The following is a 22,975-nucleotide window of genomic DNA, read 5'->3' on the forward strand; positions in this document are numbered from 1 at the left end:
CGCTGAAGGAAGATTCCAAAGATAAGTTGAATTGGTGTGAAATAACTTATTTGGTAAAGGAAGCCTATTCCTCAATTTTGATGGAAAGCACAAGAGATGGTATGAGGAAATTTACAGCCGCGTGGAGTAATCTGATCCTGCTTAAAGTATTGATACTAGTTTGGAGAATATGGCAAAATAGAGTCCCTACTTAAGACAACCAGGTTAAGAGGGGGGTTTTGGATGAGTCTCAAGTTACGTATTTGTTTGGATGCGAAAAAAGAGATATTGTTTCTCACATTTTCTTCAGGTGGCTGATAGTATCTATTCAAATGATGTCTTAGAATTGGCTAAAGTATAAAGCTCTTAGATTTCATTATCCTATTGTTAATTGGATATCAAATCCATTTGGTTGCTTACAATGTTGATAAAGTATCGAGATCAATTCTAAAAAATTACTGATCGTCAATACGTCTGTTTGGTCGGAGTAAGTGTTTGAATTATTAAGTAATTCTCATTATTCTTGTGGTTAGTTAGGATGCTAGTTGGTGTTTGTTTTTCCATCAATCTTGGTTGGTGGAGCTTATTGGGGACATGACCTGCTGAGCATTTTTATTTTTGCTGTAGTGCATAATAGCTGTTTTTTCTTTCTTTGGCTCATATTCTGGTTTTCTATTTGGGGAATATGAGGCGTGTGGAAGTGGACAAGCTGTAACTCATATTTTGTTTTGCTTCCGGGAGTAGTATCTCATGCATGGGATTTGTATTCTAATGGCATATATTATGCCTTACAACTTTTCTTGAATTTAATGTTACGGCCTTTAAAAAAAATAATTGATATTCAATCAATATCCACCCAAAAAGCTAAAATGGTTTTATGTAAAACCAAATTGTCAAAACAACAACTAGAATGTCTGAACTAGTTATAAGAATTGGGAAAATGATGAATCTGAAATGGTGTAAATGGGTAATTTGCATCTGAATATCTTGATGTTAATATCACCTTGGAAGAAAACTGATGCCCTAAGTTCTATGGATTTTTTTGTTTGTTAGTTTGTTTCTGTGTTTTGTTCTCTGTTTTTTTGGATCCATCTAATCTAAAATGACCTTAGCATTAAAATTATCATAGTACTAGAATGAATTGGTCATTGCTACATGGATGGATCACTTGATTTGTGATTGAATTATATTATACTGTCCCTTCATTGGCACTAGTGACGTGTGACACTGTCATAGCTGAATTTAGAAAGGAGGTAATAGAAATGTTGGTTGTGATTGCGAGAGATTGAAGAATCCGGACCCGAATAACATAAATTTCAAGTTTATTAAGTAGTTTTGGGAAAGCGTACTTTCACATATTCATTGCTGAATTTCATTTTAAAGGCAAAATAGTGTGTTGAGTTAATAAAGCTTTTTTAGCATAGATTCCAAAGATGAGAATTCTATGGCGTTAAAAAATTCCAATGTCAAAATAGTGTGTTGAGCTAATAATGCGTTTTTAGCATTGATTCCAAAGATTGAGAATTCGGTGACGCTAAACTATTCTAATGGCAAAATAGTGTTTAGAGCTAATAATGCTTTTTAAGCATTGATTCCAAAGATTGAGAATTCGGTGACGCTAACCTATTCTATTGGCAAAATAGTGTGTAGAGCTAATAATACTTTTTTAGCATTGATTCCAAAGATTGAGAATTCGGTGACGCTAAACTATTCTAATGGAAAAACAGTGTGTAGAGCTAATAATGCTTTTTTTAGCATTGATTCCAAAGATTGAGAATTCGGTGACGCTAAACTATTCTAATGGAAAAATAGTGTGTAGAGCTAAAATATGATTTTTTAGCATTGATTCCAAAGATTGAGAATTCGGTGGCGCTAAACTATTCTAATGGGAATATAGTGTGTAGAGCTAATAATGCGTTTTTAGCTTTGATTCCAAAGATTGAGAATTCGGTGAAGCTAAACTATTCTAATGGCAAAATAGTGTGTAGAGCTAATAATGCTTTTTTAGCATTGATTCCAAAGATTGAGAATTCGGTGACGCTAAGCTATTCTATTGGCAAAATAGTGTGGTGAGCTAATAATGTTTTTTTAGCATTGATTCCAAAGATTGAGAATTCGGTGACGCCAAACTATTCTATTGGCAAAATAGTGTGTAGAGTTAATAATGCTTTTTTAGCATTGATTCCAATGTGTGAGAATTCTGTGTCGCTAAACTATTCTAATGGCAAAATAGTGTGTAGAGCTAATAATGCGTTTTTAGCATTGATTCCAAAGATTGAGAATTTGATAAAGCTAAATTATTTTAGGTCGATATCTTTAATTGGCAGCATGTGGCTAAAAAAAGTTATCTTTGATTTACATTTTGCAGTCTTAAATTGCCGACATATGGTAGATGGAATACTCATAGCAAATGAGTTAGTAAATGAGGTTCAAAGTGGATTTAAAAAAAGTATATGACTTTCTGGACTGGAAATACTTGAATTTTGACAGGATTTAACGTTAAATGGAGATGCTGGATTTCAGAGTGTCTTTGATCATCAACTATTTTAGCGTTGGTCAATGGAAGTCTCACAAAAAATTCCGAAGATGGTAAAGGTCTATCGCCTTTTTATATTTTTGTGTGTTTAGTTCCATAGAGGTGATGTTCACTTCTCGCATATGCAGTATGCAAATGATACCTTAATTGTGGGAAAAAGTTGGCAACACATGAGGGCCATGATGGCAAATTTACAGTTATTTGAGTTAATATCTGGTCTTTAAATAAACTTTCATAAAAGTCTTTTAGTTTGAGTCAGATGAATCAGTGAATCAAATTTTAAGGTTGGAAATACTTGAATGTTTCTATGGTTGTAATCATAGAAGAAAGAAGTTATTTAAATTGGAGATTAATATAGTGTCAGGAAGATTGTCCAAGTGGAATAATTAGTGCTTATCTACATGTGGCCGAATCATCCTTCTAAACATTGTTATACGCATTACCGGTAAATTTCATTTCTTTCTTTAAAGCTCAGATGTTATTTCTAATTTGATTCTCTCTTTAAAAATTTCTTGTGGGTTGGAAGATTGGAAAGCATAAAAATAAGTCGGGTTCATTGGAAAAAGGTATGCTAGGGAAGAGAGGAGGGGGGATCTAGGTATACAAAATTCAAGGGTGTTCAACCTAACTCTATTAGGAAAGTGTGTGGGTTAAGATTTTAAGAAGTAAATATGGTGAAATCTTTGGTAAATTGAGAGAATGGGGTCAGCTTGGTGGCAGGACATAAAAATTTTAGAAAGTGGGTCGTGGGACTTTAAATTACATTGGTTCTTTGAAAGGTTGTGCATGAAATTAGGAAGAGGAGTTGAATCACATTTTTGGACTCCTTGGATAAAAGGAATAATCTTGAAAAATAGGTAAGTGGTACTGTTTGATTTATAATCGAGAACAAAAAGGCTTCATTTAAGGCATTGGTGATACATTTGACTAGAATTATTCATTTCATTTGACTGGTTTTCTTCTAAAATCATGTGGCAATTGTATTTTAAGGTGACATGAGATTATAGTTGTCTAATGTTGTAGAGTTGACAAGTGATAATACATAGAGGGAAAAGAAAAGCGATATGATGATATAAATTCATTTGTCTGTCAATCCTGTCAATCCACTGATATTCTTTGATGTAATTCATGAATCCCGACAGGTTCTGATCGCTTTCATATTTCCCTCTTGTGCTTGATTTGTTTATTTCTTGAGTTTCTCAATTTTGCGATGTAACTTTATCAATTATTTTTGGTTTTTGAATTGTTATCAGAATTCTGCAGCACTGATAGATTTCATGTTAATTTGCAAAAGATTCACATGGTCCAAATTAGATGTGGCTCAACAATGAGTTGTATTGGCAGATTCATATTTTCAAAGGGATGGTTAGTCAAATGCCCAGAATGTTTTCAATGGTATTTGGATAAAACTAGTCACTGTCCAATTCTAATTCTCGAGAAAAGGAGGAATTGTGCACCAAAACCTTTATGTGTACTCAAATGTTGGAGTGAGTTGAAGTTCAGGGATGGCAGTAATCATATTGAAAGAAAAACTCAAGTGACTTGGAAAAAAGGTGAAAGTACATCATTTTCTCAAGAGGAGATCAAAGCCAAAAGAGTAGCATCAACACAACTACTTGAAATGTTGAATCTGAATTGTGGCATATTGTGACAAAAATCACGCTCAAAATAGCTTAGAAAAGGGGATGCAAATTCAAAGTTCTTTCTCGGGTGCCTGGTAAATAGAAGAAAAGTTAATAAGATTAATTCGATTAAATAGATTGGGGTTCAAGAGATAAAGGGTGAAGTTTTCAATTATTTCCCAAGTTTATTCAGAAAGCAAAAGAGGGAAAGACTGGTTATGCATAATTTTGAACTTAAACACATTAGAGATGATAAGCTTAGAGAGGAGGAAATAAGAAATAATGTTTGGAATTGGGAGAGTTCAAACAGCCCCGACTCATATAGCATAAATTTTGGGTTTATTAAGGAGTTTTAAGATGTAACTAAAGCGGACTTTCATAGTCTCATTGTTGAATCTCATTCGATTGGTAAAATAGTGCATGGAGCTAAATAATGGTTTTTAGCATTAATTACCAAGATTAAGAATTTGGTTAAACTAGAAGGTTTTACGTCGATATCTTTAATTGGCAGAATGTAGAAAGTCTTAGCAAAGCTATTGACAAATAAATTGATGGTGGCGGCTAAATTTGTTTATCTCTAATTTGCAATTCGTGTTCTTAGAAGGCTGGAAAATCGTAGATGGAATATTCTTAGCAAATTAGTTAGTAGATGATTCAAATAGGAGGAAGAAGCGTTGATGTTTAAAGTTGATTTGGACTGAAAATATTTGGACCGTGTGATGGAAAAAAAAGGGATTCAACGTTAAATGGAGAGGTTTGATTTCAGAGTGTCTTGGAACTTCAACTATTTTAGTGTTGGTAGATGGAAGCCTCATAAATGGCAAGACAATCAGATGAATCTCTTGGAGGATTAGCAGTTCAGTAGAAGAGATGTTCACGTCTCGCATATGCAGTACGCAAATAATACTTTGATTTTGCGGGGAAAAGTTGGCAAAACATGAGGGCCAAGGCAAATCTACAATTATTTAAGTTAATATATGATCTGAAAATAAACTTTCATAAAAGTATTTAGTTGGAGTCAATTCCACAATATTGGTAAGACGGAGCAGCAAAAGTATTCAATAAAACTACTTTCAAATACTTGGGCATTTCTACATCAGTTATTTTCAGATAGAAGCAATACCGAGAAGGTTGTCCAAGTGGAATTACCGATGCTTATTTATTGATGGTTGATTCATCCTTCTGAAATCTGTCTTGTATGCCTTAATTGTTTATTTCCTTTCTTTCTTTGAAGCCCTGTGAGGTATTATTTCTAATCTTGAGTCTCTTTAAAATTTTCTTATGAGGTGAAGGATTGGAAAACAAAAAAATACTGTTAAAGTTATAACAATGAATATGAATACTGTTAAAGTTATAACAATGAATATTTTGATCGTTTGTTGATTGCTTGAAACTTGAAAGTGTTTGATTTGTTGGTTGGTTAGAGGTGTGTTTTGGTGTATGATTATTTAATGTGCCTATTAAATTTTACTTTTTAGGTAAGCCATTAACTATTTCTTGGTGTTTATGTAAGATGAAGTATAGCATAGTAAGGGAAGGAAGCATGTGGTTACACTTCTAAGAGTTTATGGAGTCTTTCTCAATTCCAACTTTTCTTTTCTTTTTTTAACTTATAGCTTTTAAGGACTTACGAGATTTTTGCTCTTCTGAAAATATTTAATTTCAAGGATGTTTCTATCCAAATATTAACATCGGCGAATAGGATTTCAAGTCTAGTTCGTAGACTTGTCTATGCAGGCATATGCAGGCATAATATATTGATGTCGATTAATAGTGTTTGTCTGTCACAACAACCTGGATTTTATTGAATGGTAGAGGGAAATTAATAAGGGATTAAGGATGGTGTTTGTGAGTTTTACATTATGCGTGGATGGTTTTGTGTGTTGTAAGCCTCACTTTGATTCAGGTGCGGATGGTTATATATTGTTGAGCATTTTATCACATGGTCAGTTATTTTGAAATCTTTTGTGCAGTAATATGCCAAAAGGGTTTGAATTGGGTATCCAAATTTGCGTTTGATAGAACAATGAGATATATACATGTTTATTATTAATAGAGATTGTAGGTGATAAATATTCTTATCTTACAAATTTGGCATAGTATATGATTTTTTAAGCCACTGATAGCAAGTAACCTTGCTTCCATCAGAAAAAGTATGATTTCTTATCTATAGTCTTGTAATGGGGATATTGAACTTATATATAGCAGCCTGTTCCACATATTTTTTAATGTTTGCATTTTTCTCAAAGGGGGAAGGAGAATGACGGTGTATAAGTGCAAGGTGGACAGCTAGCTATGAAAGAAGCGTGTCTGGTGGCAACAATGGGTTGGAGAATCATGATTTGGAATAAGAATAAGAAGTGCATAAAAGAGGGAAGGAGGAATGTGTGATGCAGGAAATTCGTGAGGTTCGTGAGGTTGTTCTCACATCAGTAGCATTGTTTTTGGTTACATTTCGTCCAAGGAGAATTACCTCCACCCATTGATCTGTTCCTCTTTCAATATACTGTTATGGTTAATTAGCACAACAGAATTCAATACAATCGCCCCTTTTCTAGCAAGAGCAGTCACATGTGAACAGAAGCTCTCCTTTGGTTACAAGTCTGCTACTGGCCTTAACTGATTGAAGACCTTAAACTTCAGGAATGCAATCAATGAGATGGACTAATTCCTCCAAATTCCTGATGTAGATGTCCAAATACTTGTGGAAGCTGTGAGTATATTTTCATTTTCTGGGATTGCAATGCCGAGAAGGTTGTCCAAGTGGAATAACCGATTAGACATGAGTTTGGAAAATTGTGATTGAAGCAATGCCGAGAAGGTTGTCCAAGTGGAATAACCGATGCTTATTTATTGATGGTCGATTCATCCTTCTGAAATCTGTCTTGTACGCATTAGTTGTTTATTCCTCTTTTTTTCTTTGAAGCCCTGTGAGGTATTATTTCTAATCTTAGTCTCTCTTTAAAATTTTCTTATGAGGTGAAGGATTGGAAGGCAAAAAAATAAGTTAGTTCATTGGGAAAAGGTGTGCTAGGAAAGAGAGGATGGCGGTCTAGGTATAAAAATTTAAGGGCGTTCAACCTAGCACTGTTAAGAAAATAGGAATGGAAATTACCTAAGGTGACATGGTTCATTGGTTTTATGTAAAATTAAAAGTTGCAAAGTTGTATTTTTATGTGGCAATTGTATTTTAAGGTGACATGAGATTATAATTGTCTAATGTTGTAAAATTGACAAGTGATAGGTACATATGTGATAATGAGTGAGAATTAAAAGTTGGGATATAAGATGATGTATTGGTGAATTGCGAATAGACGTGTGTTTGTGTGACAGTGATCTCTTGTGAGTTGCTGTGTAATGTCACTGCCGAGAAGAAAACTATAATCCTTAGAGTGTAATTTCAATGTGTTAAGAGATAATCAATAGTGCTAATATGAAGAAAATTATAAGATAGTAGAGTTACTATCTAATTATTTAGCATAGTAACTGTTCATTGATGTTTATTTTGGCAATTACCTATATTGTAAGAAATTTGTTTACTTAAATGTACTTATACAAGCCTCCTATTTCATTTGGTTTAGTTAACGATAAATCTCGTGTTTTGACCGTTAGTTTGAGATCCATTCAGGGTCGGCTCCCCATATGCTTGAATAAAAGCAGGGGCTATATTGAATCTATCATTCTATTGTCATTGTATTTTGCAGTCCTCTTCCAGATCCAGATAGAGATTCGAGAACATTGCCACCAGTTCGATGAAACTCGCAAGTGCAGTATAGCTCGAGAAATGAGATATATGTCGCGACTGGTTCAAACAAGATGATGCAACTCAGAAGCTCGACATAGGGTGTGACTATAAATTGTAAGGACTCACGATCTCCAATACTCGGCAACATTGACCGTTACTGACAATCTCCAATACCCGACAACATTGACCGATCCCACAGACAAGCTTTTTTACATATACTATGTGGTGATGCAGTATGGTTTTTGCCGGATGTACTGTCTGACTTGAGATATTGGTAGGATGAATGCTAAATGTGATTATTTTTGTTGTTTGTAATGGATTTTGATTTTGCCATGGTTACCTGCACATGTGAATAATGGTAGAGAAGATGGATATTAAATGAATTTGGTTCACTTATTGAGTATGTTCAAACAGCTTTTGGGAGAAATCTCCGTCACAGTTTCACTTATCTGGCGTAGAATTTGCATCGTATAATTTAGTCGGTTTGCGAATTGGATCGAGTAATGTGCAGTTGCATAGAGCTGCTGTGAACGTCTTGCGTCACTCGAAGCTCCCAAATCGGGATGAAATCGGCTCACAATGAAAATCATAGTGCCAATGTGATGCCGATGTCGACAATAGAGTTTGTTAGGGCAGATCTGCGAGTGGAGGTGAGACATGAATCACCATGTTAATACTGCTGATACCACCATTTGGAAGGTAAGTATTTCTCACACATTCTATTCACCTAGTATGATTAACTATTGTTTGTTTGTTTACAATGCTTTGTTTGGTGATCTAATGTCATATAACTCAACTTACAATGTGTATGTGTTATCTATATGTTGTGGTGTCTATTTCTGTATGTCTTACAATGCATTTTGATTTTAGAGTTATATTTGGAAGATTGTGAAAATTGTTGGGACAAATTAACACTGCTATGATTCGAAAAGAAATTGAAGATGACACTAACAGGATGGCTGGGAAATCAAATCAAATATCTCCTACCGCCATTTGGAAGATAAGTATTTCTCACACATTCTATTCACCTAGTATGATTAACTATTGTTTGTCTACAACGCTTTGTTTGGTGATCTAATGTCATATAACTCAACTTACAATGTGTATGTGTTATATATATGTTGTGGTGTCTATTTCATTTGTATTTTTTGTCTCTTTAGACTGCTGATGAGTATGATCGCAGGAGAGAGAACTTTTTCAATGAGCTTGAAATCGTGTTCTCCGATGTGGTATGAATATTCTCAATTTTGCAGAATTTTTTTCCTATGAATTTCGTTGATTACTTTTTGGTGGTTATTTTCTTCTGTGTATGCTTGTTAGTCTTTTCATTTTTGCAACAGACTGATTTTGACATGTTTATGAGATGCATTGTGTTTCAACGTTTGATCGACTAGAATTTGAGATATGTGTTGAGAAAACAATTTTTTATTTCCTCTTGTTGTTTGCTGCATTTTGTCACTTGTTTTGGTATGAAGATCATCATGAGACTGATTAGACTTCAAAAAATATATAATGATATGGACTAATTGGAGAAATTAAAAGTTTGTTTGATTTGAATAAAAAACAGTTTCTTTGGTTTTAGTACCAAATACTTTTGATGCTATAAATGCCAAATGAATTATATACAATAAATTTTTTAATGAAAAAAATGGCACCTTGATTTGTTTAGACAGTATGTTTGTTATCAATATCATGCTCTATTTGCATGCTATAGTGGAGAGAAAATATTACTTCTTGTGAAACATGTATGCTGCATTGTAGTCAATTCCCATAACATCCCTATTACATATATTGTTCGCAGGTCATGGCTATACTCGCAGATTTCATACTCGTTTATCTTCCTGCACCTACTGTTTCTCTTAGACCACCACTTGGAGTTAGTGCAGGGGCAATTTCTAAGTTTTCCCACAATTGCCCAGATAATGCATTCCAGGTTTACATTACCTTCACATGGTTTACATTACTAAAGCAATTTTCACCGCTAAATGTTATCAGTGTTTAATTACCACATTCTTAACTTCCTTGGTTCCTTCCACAGGTTGCTCTCTCTGGAACATCATATTCCTTGTTGCAGAGATTTGGTGCAATTGTGGTATGTACAATCAGGGAACTTATGTTTTATCCTTTCTTTTTAGGTTTTAGTTTCTTGTGGCTAATTGTTTTACAAAATGTGGTTACCTTGCACAGCGTAATGGGTCCAAGCTTTTTGCAGTTGGAACTGGCGCATCACTGGTTAGTTCTCATTATACTTGGGGTTTAAGTTTGGAAATTTGTGATTAAAGCAATACCGTGAAGATTGTCCAAGTGGAATAACCGATGCTTATCTCTTGATGGTCGATTCATCATTCTAAAATCTGTCTTGTACGCATTAACTGTTTATTTCCTTTCTTTCTTCGAAGCTCTGTGAGGTATTATTTCTAATCTTGAGTCTCTCTTTAAAATTTTCTTAGGAGGTGAAGGATTGGAAAGCAGAAAAATAAGTTAGTTCATTGGGAAAAGGTGTGCTGGGAAAGAGAGGATGGGGTCTAGGTATAAAAATATAAGGGCGTTCAACTAGCACTGTTAAGAAAATAGGAATGGAGATTACCTAAGGTGACACGGTTCATTGGTTTTATTTTATGTAAAATTAAAAGTTGCAAAGTTGTACTTTTATGTGGCAATTGTATTTTAAGGTGACATGCGATTATAGTTGTCTAATGTTGCAAAGTTGACAAGTGATAGGTACATATGTGATAATGAGTGAGAATTAAAAGTTGGGATATAAGATGATGTATTGGTGAATTGAGAATAGGTATGTGTTTGTGGGACAATGATCTCTTGAGTTGCTGTGTAATTTCACTGCTGAGAAGAAAACTATAATCCTAAGAGTGTAATTTGAATATGTTAAGAGAAAATCAATAGTGCTAATATGAAGAAAATTATAAGATAGTAGAGTTACTATCTAAGTATTTAGCATAAGAACTGTTCCTTGATGTTTATTTTGGCAATTGCCTATATTGTAAGAAATTTGCTTACTTAAATGTACTTATACAAGCCTCCTATTTCATTTGGTTTAGTTCACGATAAATCTCGTGTTTTGACCGTTAGTTTGACATCCATTCAGGGTCGGCTCCCCATATGCTTGAAGACAAGTAGGGGATATATTGAATCTATTGTCATTGTATTTTGCCAGTCCTCTTCCAGATCCAAATAGAGATTGGAGAACATTGCCACTAGTTCGATGAAACTTGCAAGTGCAGTATAGCTCGAGAAATGAGATACATGTCGCGACTGGTTCAAACAAGATGATGCAAATCAGAAGCTCGACACAGGATGTGACTATAAATCGGCTCACAATCTCCAATACCCGACAACATTGACCGATCCCAGACAAGCTTTTTTACATATACTATGTGGTGATGCAGTAATGTTTTTGCCGATTAAACATTTGCGAGCTAATAATTACAGAACATATAATAAATATTCATGTACTCTGACCCGAGTTATTGGTAGGATGAATGCAAAATGTGATTATTTTTATTGTTTGTAATTGATTTTGGTTTTGTGATGGATATTAATGGTAGAGAAGATGGATATTAAATGAATTTGGTTCACTTATTGAGTATGTTGAAACAACTTTTGGGAGAAATATCCGTCAAAGTTTCACTTATCTTGCATAGAACTTGAATCGTATAATTTAGTCGGTTTGCGAATTATTATTGAGTAGTGTTCCTGAACAGAGGGGGTCTGATTATTATAGATGAATTGGATCGACAAAATTCTGTGTTTGTAGAATGTGCAGTTGCATAGAGCTGTTGTGAACGTTTTGCGTCACTCAAAGCTCCCAGATCGAGATGAAATCGGCTCATAATGAGAGCCGTAGTGCCAATGTGATGCAGATGTCGACGATAAAGTTTGTTAGGGCATATATGTGAGTGGAGGTGAGATATGAATCACCATGTTAATACTGCTGATACCGCCATTTGGAAGATAAGTATTTCTCACACATTCTATTGACCGAGTATGATTAACTATTGTTTGTTTACAAGGCTTTGTTTGGTGATCTAATGTCATATAACTCAACTTACAATGTGTATGTGTTATCTATATGTTGTGGTGTCGATTTCTGTATGTCTTGCAATGCATTTTGATTTTAGAGTTACATTTGGAAGATTGTGAAAATTGTTGGGACAAATTACCACGGCTATGATTCAAAAAGAAATTGAAGATAACACTAACAGATGGCTGGGAAATCAAATCAAATATCTCCTAACTCTATTCATCTCAGCATCTACCTGCCAAGTGTTGTCAATTTGATGCCAGTAGATCTGCCTGTTTTAGCAAAGGTCGCAGTAGAGTGACAACCAGAAGGTAGTGACATCTAATGCTATCAAAATTCTTAAACAAATTGATCCTGCTGGTGAAAGAACAGTTGGTGTAACATGAATAGGCTATTATATGTTGCAGGTTGTTTATATCACGATAGTGGGTGAACTGATACGCTATTTGTATGACGTGGCTATGATGTTTGATTACTACTTTTAAATGTTTACAGTGAGTATCCGTGATGACAACGACTACAAATCGAGTCTCATAGGAGGAGAACTAAAGATTGCAATGATCGGAGATGACAAGTCAAGCTCTAATGTCATCGTAAAAGAGTCGGATTGAAAATAACAATGACAGGTCAGCGTTTCTTTTGCTTCTGCTTCTCGAATATAAATGGAAGTGTGTCATCCTATGTTCCAATTACAATAGCTTCAGATGATGGAGTATCGAGGTGTCTTGGAATTGGCTAAAGTATAAAGCTCTTAGATTTAATTACCCTATTCTTAATTGGATATTAAATCCATTTGGTTGCTTACAAACTTACAATGTTGATGGAGTATCTAGATCAATTCTAAAAAATTACTGATCGTCAATATGTCTGTTTGGTCGGAGTAAGTGTTTGAATTATTAAGTAATTCTCATATTTATTCGTGTGGTTAGTTAGGATGCTAGTTGGTGTTGGTTTTATCATCAACCTTGGTTGGTGGAGCGTATTCGGGACATGACCTGCTAACTTCTTATAGCTGAACTTAGAGAGAAGGAAATAAGAAAAGTTTGGGATTCTGAGAGTTTGAAGTTCTTTGATTCATAGCATAAATTCCAGCTTTATTAAAGAGCTTTAGGATGTAATTAAAGCAGACTTTCGTATTCATTGTTGCATTTAATTCGAATGGCGTAAGAGTGCGTGGAGCTATTAATGCTTTTTAGTATTGAATCCAAAGATAAAGAATCTATTGAAGCTAAGCCAATTTCTTTAATTGACAGCATCTAGAAAGTGAAGCTAGGCCAATATCTTTAATTGGCAGCATCTAGAAATTCTTAGTAATGTTATATGCAAATAGATTGAAGGTGGCTGATACAAAAGCTAATTTGCAATTCGCCAAATGCCAAATAGGAGGAAAAAACAAGTATGACCCCTGATTCGCAATTCGCCGAAGGCCAAATAGGAGGAAAAAAAGATATTTAAAGTGGATTTTGAAAAAGCATATGATTTGTCGACTTGAAATAGTCCTTAAACTCTATGATATTTATTTGTTTTATTTTTATTAATCCATCTAATCTAAATTGACCGTATCATTAAACTTATCACCGTACTAGAATGAATTTGTCATTGCTACATGGATCACTTGATTTGCGATAGAACTATATTATATTATTATTATTATTGTCCCTTCATTGGTATTAAATCCGTTGGTTTTGCAAGATATTGTGTTCTAATTTTAAAAATCTTTTTGGTTATTCCAAGGGGCTCCGTTAATTTGTTAAAATAGCAAGTGCCTGACCAAAGTAAAATGAGATTTATAAGACTAATCAGGGCGATCATGGTTTTGATTAATTGGTTTGGATTAATTGCTGTTGGAAAAAGGCTGCTATGGAGTAAATTGATGGAGTTGATCAAATCAAAAACATGTCAGGTGCTAGATGTTGCCTGATGGGAAAAATAGGTTAGTGGTAGTGTTTGATTTATAATTGAGAACAAAAAGGCTTCATTTAAGGCATTGGTAATTCATTTGACTGAGAATATAGAATTATTCTTGTAAAGTCATAGAGGGAAAAGAAAAGCAAAGTGATGATAGAAATTCATTTGTCTGTCAATCCGCTGATATTCTTTGATGTAACTCATGAATCCCGACAGGTTGTGATCGCTTTCATATTTCTCTCTCTTGCTTGATTTCTTGAGTTTCCCGATTTATTGAATCAATTATTTACGGTTTTTGAATTGTTATCAGAATTGGGCAAATGATGAATCTGAAATTATGTAAATGGGTAATTTGCATCTGAATATGGTTGATGTTAATATTACCTTGGAGAACTGATTCCCTATATTCTATGGATTTTTATGCTTGTTAGTTTGTTTCTGTGTTTTGTTCTCTGTTTCAATCTAATCTAAAATGACTTTAGCCTTAAAATTATCATAGTACTAGAATGAATTGGTCATTGCTACATGAATGGATCACTTGATTTGTGATTGAATTATATTATTATTGTCCCTTCATTTGCACTAATGACACTGTCATAATTGAATTTTGAGAGGAGCTATTAGAAATGTTGGTTGTGATTGCGAGAGATCGAAGAAATGTTGGTTGTGATTGAGATTGAAGAATCCTGAACCGAATAACACAAATTTCAAGTTTATTAAGTTGTTTTGGGATAGCCTACTTTCACATGTTCATTTATGAATTTCATTCTAATGGAAAAATAGTGTGTTGAGCTAATAATGCTTTTTAAGCATTGATTCCAAAGATTGAGAATTCGGTGACACACAATTATTCTAATGGGTAAATAGTGTGTAGAGCTAAGAATGCGTTTATAGCATTGATTCCAAAGATTGAGAATTCGGTGACGCTAAACTATTCTAATGGAAAATCGTGTGTAGAGCTAATAATGTTTTTTTAGCATTGATTCCAAAGATTGAGAATTCGGTGACGCTAAACTATTCTAATGGCAAAAGAGTGTGTAGAGCTAATACTGCTTTTTTAGCATTGATTCCAAAGATTGAGAACTCGGTGACGCTAAACTATTCTAATGGCAAAATAGTGTTTAGAGCTAATAATGCTTTTTTTAGCATTGATTCCAAAGATTGAGAATTTGGTGAAGCTAAACTATTCTAATGGCAAAATAGTGTGTAGAGCTAATAATGCTTTTTTAGCATTGATTGAAAAGATTGAGAATTCGGTGACACTAAACTATTCTAATGGCAAAATCGTGTGTAGAGCTAATAATGCTTTTTTAGCATTGATTCCAAAGATTGAGAATTCGGTGACGCTAATTTATTCTTATGGCAAAATCGCGTGTAGAGCTAATAATGCTTTTTTAGGATTGATTCCAAAGATTGAGAATTCAGTGACGCTAAACTATTCTAATGGCAAAATTGTGTGTATAGCTAATAATGCTTTTTTAGCATTGATTCCAAAGATTGAGAATTCGGTGACGCTAAACTATTCTAATGGAAAAATCGTGTGTAGAGCTAATAATGCTTTTTTAGCATTGATTCCAAAGATTGAGAATTCGGTGACGCTAAACCATTCTAATGGCAAAATCGTGTGTAGAGCTAATAATGCTCTTTTAGCATTGATTCCAAAGATTGAGAATTCTGTGTCGCTAAACTATTCTAATGGGAAAATAGTGTATAGAGCTAATAATGCTTTTTTAGTATTGATTCCAAAGATTGAGAGTTCGGTGACGCTAAACTATTCTAATGGCAAAATAGTGTGTAAAGCTAATAATGCATTTTTAGCATTGATTCCAAAGATTGAGAGTTCGGTGACGCTAAACTATTCTAATGGCAAAATAGTGTGTATAGCTAATAATGCTTTTTTAGCATTGATTCCAAAGATTGAGAATTCAGTGACGCTAAACTTTTCTAATGGCAAAATCGTGTGTAGAGCTTATAATGCTTTTTTAGCATTGATTCCAAAGATTGAGAACTCTGTGTCGCTAAACTATTCTAATGGGAAAATAGTGTATAGAGCTAATAATGCTTTTTTAGTATTGATTCCAAAGATTGAGAGTTCGGTGACGCTAAACTATTCTAATGGCAAAATAGTGTGTAGAGCTCATAATGCTTTTTTAGCATTGATTCCAAAGATTGAGAATTCGGTGACGCTAAACAATTCTAATGGCAAAATCATGTGTAGAGCTAATAATGCTTTTTTAGCATTGATTTCAAAGATTGAGAATTCGATGACGCTATACTATTCTAGTGGCAAAATAGTGTGTAGAGCTAAAAATGCTTTATAGCATTGATTCCAAAGATTGAGAATTCGGTGAACGCTAAACTATTCTAACGGCAAAATTGTGTGTAGAGCTAATAATCCATTTTTAGCATTGATTCCAAAGATTGAGAATTCTGTGTCGCTAAACTGTTTTAATGGGAAAATAATGTGTAGAGCTAATAATGTTTTTTTAGCATTGATTCCTAAGATTCGGAGTTCGGTGACGCTAAACTATTCTAATGGAAAAGTAGTATGTAGAATTGAGAACAAAAAGGCTTTATTTAAGGCATTGGTGATTAATTGGATTGAGAATGTTCAATTATTCATTTCATTTGACTGTTTTTCTTGTAAAATCATGTGGCAATTGTATTTTAAGGTGACATGAGATTATAGTTGTCTAATGTTGCAGAGTTGACAAGTATACATAGAAGGAAAAGAAAAGCGAAGTGATGACAAAAATTCATTTGTCTGTCAATCCATTGATATTCTTTGATGTAATTCATGAATCCCGACAGGTTCTAATTGCTTTGATATTTCCCTCACTTGCTTGATTTCTTGAGTTTCTCGATTTGTTGAATAAATTATTTATGGTTTTTGAATTGTTATCAGAATTAGGCAAATGATGAATCTGAAATGGTGTAAATGGGTAATTTGCATCTGAATATCGTTGATGTTAATATCACCTTGGATGACTGATGCCCTAAATTCTATGGATTTTTATGTTTGTTAGTTTCTTTCTGTGTTTTGTTCTCTGATTTTTTGGATCCATCTATTCTAAAATGACTTCAACATTAAAATTATCATCGTACTAGAATAAATTGGTCATTGCTACATGGATGGATCACTTGATTTGTGATTGAAATATATTATTATTGTATCTTCATTGGCTCTAATGACACTGTCATAGTTGAATTTAGGAAGGAGATAATAGAAATGTTGGTTGTTATTGCGAGAGATCGAAGAATTTTGACCCAAATAACATAAATTTCAGGTTTATTAAGTAGTTTTGGGAAATTGTACTTTCACATATTCATTGCTGAATTTCATTTTAATGGCAAAATCGTGTGTAGAGCTAATAATGCTTTTTTAGCATTGATTCCAAAGATTGGGAATTTGGTGACGCTAAACTATTCTAATGGCAAAATTGTGTGTAGAGCTAATAATGCTTTTTTAGCATTGATTACAGAGATTGAGATTTCGGTGATGCTAAACTACTCTAATAGCAAAATAGTATGTAGAGCTAATAATATTTTTTTTAGCTTTGATTCCACAGATTGAGAATTCTGTGGCACTAAACTATTCTAATGGGAAAATAGTGTGTATAGTTAATAATGCGTTTTTTGCATTGGTTCCCAAGATTGAGAATTCGGTGAAGCTAAACTATTCTAATGGCAAAATAGTGTGTAGAGCTAATAATGCTTTTTTAGCATTCCAATGATTGAGAATTCTGTGGCGCTAAACTATTCTAATGGGAAAATAGTGTGTAGAGCTAATAATGCGTTTTTTGCATTGATTCCAAAGATTGAGAATTTGATGAAGCTAAACTATTTTAGGTCGATATGTTTAATTGGCAGCATGTGGCTAAAAAAGTTATCTTTGATTTACAATTTGCGGTCTTAAAGGGCCGACATATGGTAGATGGAATACTCATAGCAAATGAGTTAGTAAATGATGTTTAAAGTGGATTTAAAAAAAGTATATGATTTTGTGGATTGGAAATATTTGGACTTTGACAGCATTTAACGTTAAATGGAGATGCTGGATTTTAGAGTGTATTTGATCATCAACTATTTTAGCGTTGGTCAATGGAAGTCTCACAAAAACCAAATCCGAAGATGGTAAAGGTCTATCGCCTTTTTATATTTTTGAGTGTTTAGTTCCATAGTGGTGATGTTCACTTCTTGCATATGCAGTATGCAAATGATATCTTAATTGTGGGAAAAAGTTGGCAACACATGAGGGCCATGATGGCAAATAAAATTTTAAGGTTGGAAATACTTGGATGTTTCTGATGGTTGTAATCATAGAAGAAAGAAGTTATTGAAGTTGGTGATTAATATAGTGTCAGGATGATTGTCCAAGTGGAATAATTAGAGCTTATCTACATGTGGCCGAATCATCCTTCTAAACTTTGTTATACGCATTACCGGTCTATTTCATTTCTTTCTTTAAAGCTCTGTTAGATATTATTTCTAATTTGATTCTGTCTTTAAAAATTCAAGGGTGTTCCACCTAACTCTATTAGGAAAGTGTGTGGGTTAAGGTTTTAAAAAGTAAATATGGTGAAATCTTTGGTAAAGTGAGTACAATTGAGAGAATGGGGTCAGCTTGGTGGCAGAGCATAAAAATGGTAGAAACTGGGTCGTGGGACTTTAAATTAAATTGGTTCTTTAAAAGGTTGTGCATGATATTAGGAAGTGGAGTTGAATCACATTTTTGGACTCCTTGGATAAAAGGAATAATTTTGAAAAACAGGTTAAGAGGTACTGTTTGATTTATAATTGAGAACAAAAAGGCTTCATTTAAGGAATTGGTGATTGATTTGACTGAGAATGAATTATTTATTTCATTTGACTGGTTTTCTTGTAAAATCATGTGGCAATTGTATTTTATGGTTACATTAGATTATAGTTGTCTAATGTTGCAGAGTTTACAAGTGATAATACATAGAGGGAAAAGAAAAGCGATATGATGCTAGAAATTCATTTGTCTGTCAATCCACTGATATTCTTTGAAGTAATTCATGAATCCCGACAGGTTCTGATCGCTTTCATATCTCCCTCTTGTGCTTGATTTGTTTATTTCTTGAGTTTCTCAATTTTGCGATGTAACTTTTTCAATTATTTTTGGTTTTTGAATTGTTATCAGAATTCTGCAAAACTGATAGATTTCTTGTTAATTTGCAAAAGATTCACATGGTCCAAATTAGATGGCTAAACAGTGAGTTGTATTGACCAATTCATATTTTCAAAGGAAGTTTGCAATGGTGTTTGGATAAAAGTCACTGTCCAATTCTTATTCTCAAGAAAATGAGGAATCATGCACCAAAACCTTTTTGTGTACTCAAATGTTGGAGTGAGTTGAAGTTCCGGGGTGGCGGCATTCATATTGAAAGAAAAACTCAAGCGACTTGGAAAAAGGTGAATATAAATTGTGGCATATTGTGACAAAAATCACGCTCAAAATAGCTTAGAAAAGGTGATGCAAATTCAAAGTTCTTTCTCGGGTGCCTAGTAAATAGAAGAAAAGTTAATGAGATTATTTCTACAAAATAGATTGGTGTTCAAGAGATAAAGGGTTAAGTTTTCAATTATTTCCCAGGTTTATTTAGAAAGAAAAAGAGGGAAAGACTGGTTATGCAGAATTTTGAATTTAAACACATTAGAGATGATAAGTTTAGAGAGGAGGAAATAAGAAAAGTTGTTTGGAATTTTGAAAGTTCGAAGAGCCTTGACTCACATAGCATAAATTTTGGGTTTATTAAGAATTTTTAAGATGTAATTGAAGCGGACTTTCATAGTCTCATTGTTGAATCTCATTCGATTGGTAAAATAGTACATGGAGATAAATAATGGTTTTTAGCATTAATTACAAAGATTAAGAATTCGGTTAAGCTAGACAGTTTTACGTCGATATCTCTAATTGGCAGAATGTAGAAAGTCTTAGCAAAGCTATTGGCAAATAAATTGAAGGTGGCGGCTGAATTTTTTTATCTCTAATTTTCAATTCGTGTTCTTAGAAGGCTGGCAAATGGTAGATGGAATACTAATAGAAAATCAGTTAGTAGGTAATAAAAATAGGAGGAAGAAGCCTTGATGTTTCAAGTTGATTTAGAATGAAAATATTTGGACCTTGTGATAGAAAAAAAAAGGGATTCAACGTTAAATGGAGAGGTTGGATTTCAGAGTTTCTTGAAAAAAAGGGATTAAGTTAATATCTGATCTGAAAATAAACATTCATAAGTTAATATCTGATTGAAAAGTATTAAATAAAGTTGGAACTGCTACTTTCAAATACTTGGGCATTTCATTTGGTGGTAATCGTAGAAGAAAAGAGTTTTGGAAATTTGTGATTGAAGCAATGCCGCGAAGATTGTCCAAGTGGAATAACCGATGCTTATCTATTGATGGTCGATACATCATTCTAAAATCTGTCTTGTACCCATTAACTGTTTATTTCCTTTCTTTCTTCGAAGCTCTGTGAGGTATTATTTCTAATCTTGAGTCTCTCTTTAAAATTTTCTTATGAGGTGAAGGATTGGAAAGCAGAAAAATAAGTTAGTTCATTGGGAAAAGGTGTGCTGGGAAAGAGAGGATGGGGTCTAGGTATAAAAATTTAAGGGCGTTCAACTAGCACTGTTAAGAAAATAGGAATGGAGATTACCTAAGGTGACACGGTTCATTGGTTTTATTTTATGTAAAATTAAAAGTTGCAAAGTTGTACTTTTACGTGGCAATTGTATTTTAAGGTGACATGCGATTATAGTTGTCTAATGTTGCAAAGTTGACAAGTGATAGGTACATATGTGATAATGAGTGAGAATTAAAAGTTGGGATATAAGATGATGTATTGGTGAATTGCGAATAGGCGTGTGTTTGTGGGACAGTGATCTCTTGAGTTGCTGTGTAATTTCACTGCCGAGAAGAAAACTATAATCTTAAGAGTGTAATTTGAATGTGTTAAGAGAAAATCAATAGTGCTAATATGAAGAAAATTATAAGATAGTAGATTTACAATCTAAGTATTTAGCATAAGAACTGTTCCTTGATGTTTATTTTGGCAATTGCCTATATTGTAAGAAATTTGTTTACTTAAATGTACTTATACAAGCCTCCTATTTCATTTGGTTTAGTTCACGATAAATCTCGTATTTTGACTGTTAGTTTGACATCCATTCAGGGTCGGCTCACCATATGCTTGAAGACAAGTAGGGGATATATTGAATCTATTTTCATTGTATTTTGCCAGTCCTCTTCCAGATCCAAATAGAGATTGGAGAACATTGCCACCAGTTCGATGAAACTCGCAAGTGCAGTTTAGCTCGAGAAATGAGATACATGTCGCGACTTGTTCAAACAAGATGATGCAAATCAGAAGCTCGACACATGATGTGACTATAAATTGTAAGGACTCACAATCTCCAATACTCGGCAACATTGACCGTTACTGACAATCTCCAATACCCGACAACATTGACCGATCCCACAGACAAGCTTTTTTACATATACTATGTGGTGATGCAGTATGGTTTTTGCCGGTTAAACATTTACGAGCTAATAATTACAGAACATATAATAAATATTCATGTACTGTCTGACCTGAGATATTGGTAGGATGAATGCTAAATGTGATTATTTTTGTTGTTTGTAATGGATTTTGATTTTGCCATGGTTACCTGCACATGTGAATAATGGTAGAGAAGATGGATATTAAATGAATTTGGTTCACTTATTGAGTATGTTCAAACAGCTTTTGGGAGAAATCTCCGTCACAGTTTCACTTATCTGGCGTAGAATTTGCATTGTATAATTTAGTCGGTTTGCGAATTGGATCGAGTAATTTGCAGTTGCATAGAGCTGCTGTGAACGTCTTGCGTCACTCGAAGCTCCCAGATCGGGATGAAATCGTCTCACAATGAAAATCATAGTGCCAATGTGATGCCGATGTCGACAATAGAGTTTGTTAGGGCAGATCTGCGAGAGGAGGTGAGACATGAATCACCATGTTAATACTGCTGATACCACCATTTGGAAGATAAGTATTTCTCACACATTCTATTCACCTAGTATGATTAACTATTGTTTGTTTACAACGCTTTGTTTGGTGATCTAATGTCATATAACCCAACTTACAATGTGTATGTGTTATTTATATGTTGTGGTGTCTATTTCTGTATGTCTTACAATGCATTTTGATTTTAGAGTTATATTTGGAAGATTGTGAAAATTGTTGGGACAAATTAACACTGCTATGATTCGAAAAGAAATTGAAGATGACACTAACAGGATGGCTGGGAAATCAAATCAAATATCTCCTACCGCCATTTGGAAGATAAGTATTTCTCACACATTCTATTCACCTAGTATGATTAACTATTGTTTGTTTACAACGCTTTGTTTGGTGATCTAATGTCATATAACTCAACTTACAATGTGTATGTGTTATCTATATGTTGTGGTGTCTGTTTCTGTATGTCTTACAATGCTTTTTGATTTTAGAGTTATATTTGGAAGATTGTGAAAATTGTTGGGACAAATTAACACTGCTATGATTCGAAAAGAAATTGAAGATGACACTAAAAGGATGGCTGGGAAATCAAATCAAATATCTCCTGCCGCCATTTGGAAGATAAGTATTTCTCACACATTCTATTCACCTAGTATGATTAACTATTGTTTGTTTACAACACTTTGTTTGGTGATCTAATGTCATATAACTCAACTTACAATGTGTATGTGTTATATATATATGTTGTGGTGTCTATTTCATTTGTATTTTTTGTCTCTTTAGACTGCTGATGAGTATGATCGCAGGAGAGAGAACTTTTTCAATGAGCTTGAAATCGTGTTCTCCGATGTGGTATGAATATTCTCAATTTTGCATAATTTTTTTCCTATGAATTTCGTTGATTACTTTTTGGTGGTTATTTTCTTCTGTGTATGCTTGTTAGTCTTTTCATTTTTGCAATAGACTGATTTTGATATGTTTATGAGATGCATTGTGTTTCAACGTTTTTGATCGACTAGAATTTGAGATATGTGTTGAGAAAACAATTTTTTATTTCCTCTTGTTGTTTGTTGCATTTTGTCACTTGTTTTGGTATGAAGATCATCATGAGACTGATTAAACT

At 33.7% G+C, this 22,975-nt stretch overlaps 1 protein-coding gene, 6 non-coding genes and 1 pseudogene across 41 annotated transcripts in view; all 8 read left to right on the forward strand.

Annotated features, from left to right (window-relative positions):
* Positions 1 to 22,975, forward strand: part of LOC131602298 (uncharacterized) — a 50,165-nt gene that overhangs the window by 9,674 nt on the left and 17,516 nt on the right. For 14 of the 35 annotated variants that reach the window (XR_009284014.1, XR_009284006.1, XR_009284005.1 and 11 more), the window contains 7 exons: positions 2,348 to 5,380; positions 6,387 to 8,581; positions 8,753 to 9,111; positions 9,684 to 9,815; positions 9,921 to 9,974; positions 10,070 to 20,329; positions 21,025 to 21,513. Coding sequence is in view for 1 of the 35 variants with exons in the window: in XM_058874382.1 (XP_058730365.1) it covers positions 14,963 to 16,150 (1,188 nt within the window). In the remaining 34 variants the exon portion in view is untranslated. The other 21 variants (XR_009284019.1, XR_009284007.1, XR_009284018.1 and 18 more) reach the window with 19 other exon arrangements.
* Positions 911 to 1,006, forward strand: LOC131608471 (small nucleolar RNA Z101). Its single transcript, XR_009285730.1, has one exon. It is a non-coding gene; the product is annotated as a small nucleolar RNA Z101 (small nucleolar RNA).
* Positions 3,575 to 3,668, forward strand: LOC131608496 (small nucleolar RNA snoR14; annotated as a pseudogene).
* On the forward strand, positions 13,972 to 14,056 carry LOC131608493 (small nucleolar RNA snoR14). The gene has a single exon (XR_009285750.1). It is a non-coding gene; the product is annotated as a small nucleolar RNA snoR14 (small nucleolar RNA).
* Positions 14,141 to 14,234, forward strand: LOC131608467 (small nucleolar RNA Z101). The gene has a single exon (XR_009285726.1). It is a non-coding gene; the product is annotated as a small nucleolar RNA Z101 (small nucleolar RNA).
* LOC131608494 (small nucleolar RNA snoR14) lies at positions 16,567 to 16,651 on the forward strand. The gene has a single exon (XR_009285751.1). It is a non-coding gene; the product is annotated as a small nucleolar RNA snoR14 (small nucleolar RNA).
* Positions 16,736 to 16,829, forward strand: LOC131608465 (small nucleolar RNA Z101). The gene has a single exon (XR_009285724.1). It is a non-coding gene; the product is annotated as a small nucleolar RNA Z101 (small nucleolar RNA).
* Positions 18,809 to 18,893, forward strand: LOC131608491 (small nucleolar RNA snoR14). The gene has a single exon (XR_009285748.1). It is a non-coding gene; the product is annotated as a small nucleolar RNA snoR14 (small nucleolar RNA).

Source organism: Vicia villosa, linkage group LG5 (genome assembly GCF_029867415.1).
Source record: "Vicia villosa cultivar HV-30 ecotype Madison, WI linkage group LG5, Vvil1.0, whole genome shotgun sequence".
In the NCBI taxonomy this organism is placed as follows: Eukaryota; Viridiplantae; Streptophyta; class Magnoliopsida; order Fabales; family Fabaceae; genus Vicia; species Vicia villosa.